The 12990-nt window shown below is 37.8% G+C and overlaps 2 protein-coding genes across 2 annotated transcripts in view; one reads left to right on the top strand and one right to left on the bottom strand.

Moving 5' to 3' along the window:
* Positions 1 to 1921, top strand: part of amz2 (archaelysin family metallopeptidase 2) — a 23937-nt gene extending 22016 nt beyond the window's left edge. Inside the window, exon 8 of the mRNA XM_026277509.1 lies at positions 327 to 1921. The gene's annotated coding sequence lies outside the window, so the exon portion shown is untranslated. The remainder of the gene's footprint in view (positions 1 to 326) is intronic.
* On the bottom strand, positions 1375 to 12990 carry LOC113112192 (monocarboxylate transporter 7-like). Its single transcript, XM_026277632.1, has 5 exons — positions 12900 to 12990; positions 6421 to 6576; positions 5585 to 5713; positions 4670 to 5461; positions 1375 to 1607 (listed from the first exon to the last, which is right to left on the bottom strand). Exons 1-5 carry the CDS (start codon positions 12988 to 12990, stop codon positions 1387 to 1389), a joined length of 1389 nt encoding a protein of 462 aa, XP_026133417.1. The 3' UTR covers positions 1375 to 1386.

Here is a 12990-nt window from a genome sequence, read left to right as displayed (position 1 = left end):
TGCATGGCAAAGACCAAGCATCGAAAGGGGGAATGCATAATTATGCATAATTTTTTTGCAAAAAGTTGTGTCATTTGTAATACACATAATGTGGCCAGAGGCAGAAAAATGTCTCGGCACGGATGGGGCCCTTCGAATGTTTACAGATGGATTTCATTGAACTTGATCCAGAGTAAACCTGAGCCCTTTTGAAATTCTCTTTGGCAAACCATCATTTATGGGTAAAGGAAGTAGGTAAAACAACAGCTGCCATCTACAGGTGTGAGCATGACACGTTGAGTTATTGAAAGGAAATGTCTTCTCTGTTGTCTAATGTCTGTGTTCAGGTGAAAGCTGCTCAGGAGGAGGTTGCTGAAACACCGTTGCATAACGTGAAACCAGGAGAATTCGTGGTGGTACGAGATCTGAGGAGAAAGAGCTGGAAGGCGAAAAGGTGGCTTGGACCGTTCCAGGTGCTTAAGACCACTCACACGGCTGTAAAAGTAGTAGAGAGAGCAACGTGGATCCAGGCCAGCCACTGCAGAAAGGTCCCACCTACATCAGACTAAACAATACTCTAAACAGACACTATTTGCATTAATAAAGTTGTTTACCTGGTTTTAGTACCATTAAAGAGACAGATGTTGTAGTAGTTGAAAGTTGACCTGAGGTGAGCTGAATATGCTCAATCCATTGCTCTTTTGCAAGTATATAAACAAGGTTCCTTTTAAAAATAAAGTATCAAATACCTCTTTCTAACAGTTTTCTATAACATTTACATAGTTGAACCTTAGTTGCTGAATTCAGCCTTATTATTGGTCATTGCTTTACCCATCAGTGCCTAGTAATCACCCCTTGCCTATAATCACTAAAACCGCAAAAATGTGGTTTCCTGTTACACAGTGTGTGTGTCTTTTGCATCTAGGATTCTAATCGACAAAATACTTAATGTTTAGTATTACAAATGTCCATACATGTGTTTTTTCAAGTCTAACCATAGTTTTCTTGACAGCTACTGCTAATATAGTGTACTATGATCATCACATGTATGATCTCGGTGTAGAAACTGTTGTACATCTTAAAGGGTTAGTTCACCCAAAAATGAATTCTGTCAACATTTACACAACCTCATGGAATTCCAACTTCCAAACCAACAAGACTTTAATTTTATTCACATATTAACATCAACATACATACATAGAGCACCTAAAATATGTGAAACGTAAACTCAAGAGCACTTGAGGAAAAGTGAGAAAAGGACCTAATTGGTTCATGTGGGTCAGTGATGACTGAATTTTCATTTTTGGGTGAACGAACCCATTGAGTGATTATTATGAATCATAATGTTGCTATGTTTTAGTCATAGGTTTGATAGTACCTAAAGTTCTGCTAAATTCAGAAAGGAAGTCAAGACTTAATATCTTGATTATCCACTTCTAGAATTTCCTCCAGTTTGTCTTTGCACACTTGCTCCACTATGGGGTTTTTCTGTCTATTCTTCCTCCTCGAGCACAGTTGACCTGTCTTAGATGGACGTACGAACCCAAGGAAGATGGCACCTAGTCCCATTCCAGCAGCACAGGAGTAGAATGCAGCCCTGTAATTTTGCGTAACATCCACAAGGAGACCTAGAATATTTGAAAGGGAAATGCAGTAAGTTGCTAGTTTGGGGAGTTTTTGCTTCTTAAAATTAAGCTTTGCCATCACAGAAATAAATTACATTTCAAGAACACTGCTTAAAAATTTAAAAGGGAACACTTAAATCATGCATTTGATCTCAATGAACAAAACTGTGTAATTCGTTGAGAACAAAATTATGTGACAATGGTCAATGGAAACTCAAATAACAACCCACTGAGGGCTGGATTCCAAATTGCACCTAAAATCAGGGCCATGCACAGACATTTTGAGGGACAGTGGCCCAAAAAAAAAAAAAAAAAAAGGGAACAAGGAGGGTGGGTGCTTGTTAATAGAAATTATCCAGTTGTTACAAATATACAATTAAAAGAGAAATCAGCACACTCTGTAATAACTGACTTTATTGTAGATGTTTTGATAAGAGTGGGCTCTTCCTCACTCTCTGAGCCTGCTTCTGCCTCATCTTAAATGGAAGTAGGGGAGAGTGGGGTAAGTTGAGTCAGTGGGTAAATTGACCAAGCCCCTGCATGTTAGCAAATGTACACTTTTACTGTCATGTGACAATGTATTTTGCTACCACCCATCATTTCAGCCAGACTGTATAAAAGAGAAACACATTGGGGTAATGAAAGGCATCATGGCCGTAGCCAGAGTTTGAAAATTAGTGTGGTCTAGGTAGGAATTGTGCTATAATTACCCCACTTATTATATACACTAAACACTTTAAAAGAGACCGATACAGTATGTAGATGTTTGTGAAAGATGTTTAATCTGTTTTGGAGGAATGAGCACTGTTAAATTATATCACATTTCACCATTAGGTTAGGGGTATATAATTGTATCAGTTGTTTATTATTCATTAAGCAATACATAGGCCTATTACTGTTATAGTTTTCATTAATAATGATTGCTAGAGTATATAATATAAATGATAACATTGCCCTTGGCATGACTGAAAATGTAACTACAATATGAAATAGCATAGATGTAACATACTTGTTCTACAGATCTCTGTAGTGTTATATGCTACTGTTTTTGATACCGTTGATAAAATTTATGCCTGATAATATCAGGAGGTTTTTTTTTTTTTTTTTTTTTGCGTTTTCCTTACCGAATGTGGTATCCTGTCAGCAATGTCTGTGGGCTCTTTTGATTACGATCGGTTTAAGTTCTGGCCGTGTTGCCAGATATTGCTATGAAAACAAATAATAATAAATAAATAAAAATATCTTTCCACCTGTAGTCACTAATGGCCAACAGACTCTCTGTTTAGTTTAATTTATGGAAGGCTACAACTTTGGTGTTCAACATATTGTTTCAGAAACAAACAATTAAATATTGAAATGTAAACTTCATTTGGTTGGTTTTATGTTGTTAAAGTTAACTTCAAGAAAATAAATATGACTGTCTGTAAAAGGAAATTATTAAATTAGTTTTTAAATTATCTATTTCACATTGGATCAAATCAGATTTGGTCTGATTACTAGTAATAATTATAAAAAAAAACAAAATTGTCTACAAATTCTGCCAACAACAGCAAATTTGGTTTTATCTATATTAGATCTGTTCAGGTACAATCATATGATTATACATTCTAATTCTAAGAATGTGCACATTTAGAAGGCCAAGTCATTACCAACAAAAACAAACAATCTACCAACTAATTCAGCGGATCAACCACTGACTAATGTGGATCGTTATAAATCTACCTGGTAATGCAACTACCTTCGGGTGGTCTCCACTCTCCAGAGAGTGGAACACAGAATTTGAGTGATGCTGCGGAGCTGGCGGTAAACACGGAGCAGATTCGAGGAATCAGCGGATCTTTAGCGGAGCGGTAACAGACAGCTTTGAGATGGGGTGATGGGGGGCATAGGTGAGAGGGGCACCTCAGCCGATGAGGGCAAAGGGGCAGCCACCGGGCCACCCCCCTGTGCATGGCTCTGCTGCTTAAAATCAAAGTAAAAAACTGATATTACAAGTTCTTAGAACTTGCATGGATTTCCTCAAAGCATCTCATAATGCAAGTCAGTAGTGTGAATAGCCCCCACGTGCCGGTGTGCACTCCCGACATCATTTAGGCATGTTCCTGATGAGATAAAGAATTTCCTGGGACATCTCCTGCAAGAACTAGATCAGGGCATCTGTGAACTCCTGGACATTGTCCTGGTGCTCTTCTGTAGCTTGGGATGCTCTAATACAATGTCTAATACAATGTTCTCAATTGGATTCAGGTGTGGGGAACGTGAGGGCCGGTCAATTGAATCAATACCTTTGTCATCCAGAAACTGCCTACACACTCTAGTCATGTGTGGCCAGGTATTGTCATGCACTAGGAGGAACCCAGGGCCCACTGCAAAAGCGTAAGGTCTGACAGTGGCTCTGAAGATCATATCCCGGGACCTAACAGTAGTAAGGGTACTGATGGCTAGCAAATGGAGGTATGTGCGACTCTCCAAAGACATTCCTCCCCAGACCATCACTGACCCACAAGTCAGAAACGTACACCAGTAGCCTGATTGAGACCATTTTGGAGGGCTCTGGCAGTGCTTCTCCTGTTCCTCCTGCTGCTGGGCCCTCCATACTGGGAGACCCACCAAGCGTCCTTGTGATGGCATGTATGGATGTACCATCCTGGAGTATCTTTGCAACCTGATTGGGTTGCTGGTACTAACAAAACACAAAACTAAAGAAATCAGTCAGGAAGGAAGGATAATGAGAGAGCAATTGTCTGTGGCCACTAACTGCAAAACCAATCACTTTTTTGGTGCAGTCTTGTTTTTGCTTCTCCAGTGCACCTGTCGTCACTTTCATTTGCACCAAAGCAAGAGAAACTGATTCTCAAACACTTATTCTTCCTAATTATACAGATTTATATGTTTAAATGACTTGATGTTACACTGTGATGATTAAGTGTTCCATTTTTTTTTGCAGTTTACATTACAGTAGAAAATTAATTCATTTAGAATTAAAAAAAAATGTGAACATTAAAAAAGTTTTTCACCAACTCCAAAACTTTGAATGGTGGCGCAAAACATTGAATTCTTCTTACCTCCTAATGGTGGACCAGCCAGTCTTGCAAAGCTCTGAATACAGACATAGACGCCTACAGCTAAAGGCATCCTCTGGATCCCTACGACATCATCCTCGGCCAACATCGGGATGTGCATGGATGCAATGTTCCCAAGTAAGAAGCCGTAAAGCACACAGCACACTGCCAGCCCCCAGAAGCCATTAACCACAGTAAACAACACCAGCACCAGGGACATCAGTGACAAGAATCCTAGAAGTATGAAGATCTTTCTGATATGCCCCCAGTTCAGGACCCATCCAATGGAGAGACGTCCAAAGATCTCAGCAATGGCCATTGTTGACAGCATATAGGCCGCCTTGCCCCTCTCGGTACACAAATTTGCGCTGAGCTCCACCACATACAGCTGCAGAGTGAAAAAGCCCAGTGTTGCAAAAAGGCCAAAGGCTGAATAACATAAGAAACTCCCTTCTTTTAGTACAGTCAAATCCAGGAGCTTATTTTTGGTTGACATGGCTTGTTGTTTTGGAGAAATCTGAAGTGGTTCCGCTTCTTTCTGTTCCTTCCCAGATTTGAGACCCTGTTTCAGCTCATCAAGTGACTGTACACCTGAATCTTTAAAGCAAGCAGAGCCTTGCATTTGTTCTTCAGGAAAAGAGCATGTGATCTTCTTGTCAGTTTCTGCTGGAAAAATCTTTGGTTTGATGACTATGGGACGGAGCAGAGCCCCACAGATAATAATGGTGCCCTGTAACGTTCCAATCACCACCATTGTGTACCTCCATCCAATTAAGTTCGTAAGAGCTGTGAAAGCTGCAGAAACAATTGGACTGCAAAACATTGGACTCTGTGTGTCACAATTATGAAACATTTATTTTTAACATGATGCATAATATGTGATGATATTACATTGGAGATGAGCATGCATGCCCTCACCTGGAGCAAAAGCAAATATAGCAAATGACTCTCCAGTGGAGGCCATAGCTGTGACCACAGAACGACACCTGCTGAAGTACTGGGACAAGATTGTGATGGTTGGCAGAAATGTCAGACAGTAGCCCAGTCCTGCAGAAAGTAGGAGGCATCTAAAAATTATTTAGTTAGTAAATCAAACGTCTTAAACATAATGCATTACAATTTTTTATTGTAAAATGTACATACTTACAGACAATCCTGTACATTTTAGTTTTAACATTAAATATGAGCATAATACAGTCAATTGAAAATAAAAAAATGAATGAAAAGGGATCCAATGTTCAGACTTATACAGGTACGATATTTCCTCTGCATACATTTCTGTTCTTGCTCTCTTTACTGTGATCCTTCAGAAATCATTCAAATATGATCGATATGGTGCTCAAACAACTTGTCAATGTTGAACATGACTGTGCTGCATAATGTTTTTGTGGAGACCCTGATAAATATGTTTTTCAAGATTCTTGGAAGAATAGAAGGATCAAAAGAACATAATTTATTTGAAATAGAAAATATTTTGTACCATTATAAATGTATTTACTGTAACTTTTCATCAATTTAAAGGGATGGTTCAACAAAAAATGAACAATTTGACAATATGTTTAGTCTTAGTCTTGCGATCGAGAACCAAGTTGTGTTTACAGCAAAGGAAATCCAGTCTCCTCTGGCTTGCCTTGAGGGTGAACTATGCCTTTCGTGCATCCTTGCTGAATGAAATATTAATTTATTTAAAAAAAAAAACTTACTAAATAAAATGTTTGAATAGTTGTGTATGTATAGTTCAAGGCTTTACCTACCTGTCACAATCTCAATAGTGAGGTACATCTGACTGATGGAGCTGGTGAATGCTGTTGAGCAATGACTGTGGAGAGAGTGAGCAGCACCAAGTTCCTGGGTGTGCAAATCACAGAGGACCTCTCCTGGACTGAAAACACCGCAGCACTGGCCAATAAATCACAACAGCGTCTCTACTTCCTCCGCAAACTGAGGAGAGCCAGAGCCCCACCCCCCATCATGTACACCTTCTACAGAGGCACCTTCGAGAGCATCCTGACGAGCTGCATCACTGTGTGGTATGGCGCCTGCAATGCGTCCTACCGAAAGACTCTGCAACGCATAGTGAGAGCAGCTGAGAAGATCATTGGTGTTTCTCTGTCCTCCCTCCAGGACATTTATGGAACACGTCTCACACCTGCAAAGCCCTCTGCATAGCAGGTGATCCCACTCACCCATCACACAGCTTTTTTCAGCCTGCTACCATCAGGGAGGAGACTGCGGAGTCTCACCAGACTGAAGGACAGCTTCATCCACCAGGCTGTCAGGAAGCTGAACTCCCTCCCGAACCTGCCCCCCCTCCCCTCTTCTTCCCCAGGCATCTCTGAACTATGAACCCCCCCCCCCACACACACACACACACACACACTAATTATTATATGATGGCATGCACTAGTCAATTGTGCAGCATTGGTCTGCTCACTACCTCATTCGGCATGGAACTGACGTCATTCAACTACCTCATCAGTCAGTTAAATAACTGCTCTTGGTCACTTGTCACTTTAATCAGACTTAATAAAATATTTTTAATAAGTGATTTTTTTGCACTAAAAAATCTTTTAACTGCACTGTTGTTCACTTCATTGATTTGCACTATATCTGTCATTTGCCTTGCACTGCTTTATTTAACTTTATTTTTAATTTTATTATATGTCTTTTTTTTTTTTTTTTTTTTTTATTTATTGTTTGCCCATATAATCACATAGCATCAATAATATCAATTTGCGTATTCATGTTACAGTATGTACAGTCTTACAACATAGGAGATAAAACATTAAACCGAAAGTTATATATAACCAAAAACATTTCTTCGTGCACGTTAAGAGAGCTCTTTTATATAATCCCATAGAACAGACCAAATTGACCAGAATTTGTCAGACTTTTGATGTTTATCATAGGTAAGTTTTTCAAGTGGTAACCATGAAGCAATCTGAGATATCCACATTTTGAAAGATGGGGCTTGTGGTGCAGACCAGAGTAACAAAATACATTTTTAGCAAGATATACCAGGATGATAAATAACTGTATTGCATTTTTGTTAAACAAACTGTCTACATTGAGATTCAACAAGTACAAAGCTGGGGTCATTTCAAAATTTAACTTGAGAAGATCTTTCATTACCTTGTGTATTTTTTTCCAAAATGGCAAAATTTTGTCACAGTCCCAAAAACAATGAATAAAAGTACCTTTATCTTTTTTACATTTGAAACACAGGCCCGTGGCATTAATAAACATTTTCTTAATCACTCTAAAAATGGCTGGGTTAAAAATAACCCAATTGGCAACCCAGCACTGGGTAAATATTGGACAGAACACATGCTGGGTTAAAGTAACCCAGCATGCTGGTTTACACATTTTAACCCAGCATGCTGGGTTATTTAGAAAACCCAAGATAGAGTCATTTTTACCATTTGTGGGTTTGCATTTTTATGATTCTGGGTTATTCTTGCTGGGTTATTCTCATTTCACTTTTGCTTAACAAAGCAATCATGGACTAATAAATAATGAAGAATACAGGTTATTTAGACTGTTAAAAATATTTTTAATGCCATCTGACATTCAAAAATATTTACCAATGACAAACAACATGGAATTTTCCCTTTTTATGTTTCCAGCAAATGCAAAATAAATAATTAAAAATCACAGAAATACAGTTGCAATAAATAAGAAAATTATTTCTGAATGACCTGTGTCTAGCTTTTTAACTATTACATTTTGAGATTTTTAGCTATTTAAATACACAGTGAAATGACATTGACAATTAACATTCTTTAAATTTAAATGTAAAATCATTTAAAGATGTCCTTAAATTTATATCAAGTATATAAAGACTCCTACTTAGGTAGATGTGCACTGCTTAGGGTAGTTCAACATATAGTTCACCCAAAAATGAAAATTCTGTCATTTATTATTCAACTTCATGTCGTTACAAACCCGTAAGCCCTTCGTTCATCTTCAGAACACAAGTTAAGATATTTTCGTTGATATTCGAGAGCTTTCAGACCAGGGTGAATAATTAGTGACAATTTTCATTTTTGGGTGAACTATTGTCAAACACTTAAGCTCTGAAGCAAAGATCTACACCTGAGAGCAGTTTACTCCGTTATAGAGCCTGTCTACGGAAGGACAATTTTCAAAAGGAATTGCTAATTATATTTTCAATTGCGTTTTGCACATGTGACAAATTGTGACAATCCAAACACAATTGCAAATCTTGAACAAAACACTGTTTCAAAAACACTGAACAAAAATTACGGTTTCAGTTTAGTGACTGCCAAATTTCAAATGGAAAAACAAAGTCAGTTTGTAGCTGTATTTTCCATGTATTATGAGTAATAAGCCTGTCATATTGATCAAATACTGCATCATAGCAGCTTTACAGTATTAAATAGGAAAATAGTGTGTAATAATGCAAAGGGACAAAAGTAAACACTCAGTTTTCAGTTAAAGTCAATTCGTCATTGATTCAGTGATTTATCGTCCCTCTGTGCAATCAAGTGGATGATATCGCTTGATATTAATTGTCCCCAACTAAAGAAAAACAAGGAACCAAAACTCCATCGGTGACAGAATGGAGAAAAATCCTTGGGAGAAACCAGGCTCAGTTGGGGGTCAGTTCTCCTCTGACCAGACGAAACCAGTAGTTCAATTCCAGACTGCAGCAAAGTCAGATTGTGCAGAAGAATCATCTGTTTCCTGTGGTCTTGTCCTGGTGGTCCTCTGAGACAAGGTCTTTACAGGGGATCTGTATCTGGGCTCTAGTTGTCCTGGTCTCCGCTGTCTTTCAGGGATGTAGAGGTCCTTTCTAGGTGCTGAACCACCATCTGATCTGGATACAGACTGGATCTGGTGGCTACGGTGACCTTGGAATAAGAGAGAAACAGACTAATGTTAGCATAGATGCAACATAAGAACAAGTACATGAGGTTTTATGAATTACCATGTCTGTTTTTTCACTGTGTCGCACATGTTACCTGCCAAAACTCAAATGGAATCTTTAGCATCTGAATTTCCAATGCCTCACATTGAAAACTGTCAATTTTTGTCAGAGGTGGGACCATACTATGGAGAGTGTTTGTATTGGGAGGTGACGTCACTCAAAGACAACTATGCAAAATGCTTTGAACAATGGAGGTTAAGGCACTACTAAAGGCAGCTGCCGCTCCGAGAGATGTGTGATAAAAAACAGACAGTGCAATCTGGATCTCCCTATATTCTGGGCACCTCACACAATAAATAATTCTGTCATTTTTACCCCAAATGCAGCTACTATCACCCGCTAACCGTTAGAGCCACATGGTACTATTGGTCAATATTCACCATTAACCAAATGCTTTTCACCTGAGGTATAAAATATAGGGTAAGCTGCAGCTAGGTAAATAAGAGTAGAACTGCAATGTTGTTTGCTGACGTGCAACAGAGTGCAAACAGTGAGAGATTTGGGGTAAAAACTACAAAATATCTCCCAATACAAACACGCCCCATAGTATAGTCCCACCCTTGACACAAATTGACAGCTTTCTGTGTAAGGCATCTGAAATACAAATGCTTTTCAATTGAGTTTGGACTATTTCACAATGTATATGTCCACATGTGGAAAAATACAATTAAATATACAATTTGCAATTCCTTTTGAAAATAGTGCAGAATATCCTTACCTGTCCATTGATTATGATCAATGCCTGAGAGATCTGCTGTCATGGGTTTTGTGGACTCTGCTCAGTTAAGGAATTCCATGTTTGTTCCAACCTTTAAAATAAAGTTGAAAAAAAAGAAAAAATACAAATTGTTTTAATAACAGTGATTCAGTTCAATTAACTGTGTGAAGTTAATCATGAAATTGACCCATCATGATTATGAGTTAAATTCAAAAACTTACAGATGTACCAAAGTGATAAGGACAAGTAAAAAACACGATCTGGAAAATTAATATATGATGTTTACGCTCATAAATTAGGTACATTCTGGTGCAGCTTTAACTATAGCACGAAATAAAAATATATGTGCGTTTAAGTTACGTGAGGGTTAACGTTAGTTGATTATCACAGACAAACAATTATGTAAAATGTATAATAAACACGAACTTACCGTTAGACGCCTCAATAAGACTGCACTCGACCAGTTTTTCTCTCACAAATGTATCCATGCGCTTTTCTGACAGGAAAAAACACATTTTGAATTATAATTTGTATGTAAAAAGACTTTATAAACCACAAAAACATCAAATCACTTCACTAACGCGGCCAGCGTCACTCGCTGTGCGTGCGCGCACTTGCCACTTTGAAATGCCCTGAGACGTCGATTCTTTTCCGGGAATCACTTTGTTCGAGAATTACTGAACCGGTTTACTTGAACTGGGTCGTCGGTTCTTTTAGACCTGCGGTCCGACTATATTGTACGTAATTTGTATGATTTAAATGTCGATATGGACAACTGCAGGCGTTTACATTAGAGCAGAAAGTCGTATTCACTTTTTGAGCTCATTTGACTCACTTAAATATCAAATTCCCTTTTCAGTGTCAGAAGCTACTTTTTCCTCTATTTTCACAGGTATTCGCATATTTCAGCCATCAGTCACTTTCTGAAACTTAATAAAACTATTAATCTGTCGTCTCAGATACCTTAACGATTATGCGAGTCGCGTAACGAAGTTTGTCCGTTTGAGGTAAACAGTTCATCATTTAACGTAAATAATGTTGGCCTGTAGACGTTTAACAGTATTGTTGCTGCAAAAAAAAAAGTTATAATTCTGCCAATTTAAAATAATTATTATTGAAAACATTAAATAAACTTACCTTAAAACAGTTGAAAGCCGTGGCTTTGCCCCGTTGTTCTTCCAAAATGACAGTTGGGGAGCGATTTAAACATCTTCAAGGCGCGTTAAATAACCCAGCGATGGCCTGAAACAACCCAGCGACGCAACCCAGCAGGTTTAACCCAACACCTGGTAAATTGAAACTACCCAAAAGTGTTTAAAAAGAAATTAAATAACCCAACAAAATGACCCAACAGACTCAACCCAGCATTTTGGGTTAAAAAATAACCCAGCCGTTTTTAGAGTGATGCGTGTCGGTGTAAGATATATCCGGTTAAAGAATTTAAAATTAAGCTCATGGATCCCAAGAGAGGTACATTTCGGGTATATGTTGTCACGTACAATAGCCCAGTCATTCTCTTCAATGATTTGCCCAATATCTTTCTCCCAGACACCCTTAAGTCCCAACCATGTAGAGGAACAATTATTAGACAATATGTCATATATTCTTGATACTAATCCCTTTAAACAAGTTGGATTCATTAAAAGGTCTTCAATATCTGTTATTTTGAGTCTCAATTCTTCTTTATCTATCTTTGGCTTTAAAAAGTGTCGCAATTGTTAAAAGTTAAAAGAAAGTGGGGAGGACAAAGAAAGAGAAGTAGAAATTCCTAAATATATCTTTACATCTCTCCAAGTTCGAAGAGTGTTTAATATAGTGAAATGTTCTGAAATGTTTTTGAGCTTTGTATAATTCCTAATAAATGGCAAAAACTTTATTGGTAAAGGGGCGCAAGCTATTTCTTCCATTGTATACCACATAGAACTGGTTCTCCCACTACACCAACTGATTATATTTTTAATTTGGGCTGCCCAATAATAATACTGAAGATTTGGCAGATCTATTCCACCCTTATCTTTTGGCTTCATTAATTTAGAAATTTTAATACGTGGTCTTTTGTTGTTCCAGATAAACTTTGAGATGTGTTTATTAAGATCTTTAAAAAATGAATTTGTTAAGTAGCTAGGAATGGATTGGAATAAATATAGGAGCTTGGGAAGTACATTCATTTTTATTACATTTATTCTTCCTAGAAACGAGATTGGGAGTGAGCACCATGTTTTTAAGTTAAGCTTGAGTTTTTCTATAAGAGGTGTATAGTTGTTGTTTATGAGGTCATTAAGTGAAGCTGTGACAAAAATGCCTAGATATCTAAAGCCCGTTTCTGATAATTGGAAAGGAGAAATTAGTTTTAAGTTTTGTAAAGAAGGGACATTTAAAGGTAAATGTCTTTTTTATATCATTCCCTTATTGTATAGTTGTATCTACATTTTATATTTGATCTATTTATTTTTGTTTAGGCTTTAATGTTAATGTTAACTGTATGCACCGGGGTCTGAGAGTAACGCAATTTCGATTGTCTGTATGTATGTACTGTACATGTGGAAATTGACAATAAAGCAGACTTGAACTTGAACTTGAACTTGAGATCATTCCCAGAGATGTGAGAAATCCTCCAAACATCACAACTGGCTGGAAGCCAAATCGATTACTCAT

The sequence above is a fragment of the Carassius auratus genome, chromosome 12 (assembly GCF_003368295.1).
Source record: "Carassius auratus strain Wakin chromosome 12, ASM336829v1, whole genome shotgun sequence".
Classification (NCBI taxonomy): domain Eukaryota; kingdom Metazoa; phylum Chordata; class Actinopteri; order Cypriniformes; family Cyprinidae; genus Carassius; species Carassius auratus.
The sequence above is the reverse complement of the archived record's forward strand: the minus strand, read 5'-3'. Positions and strand labels throughout refer to the sequence as shown.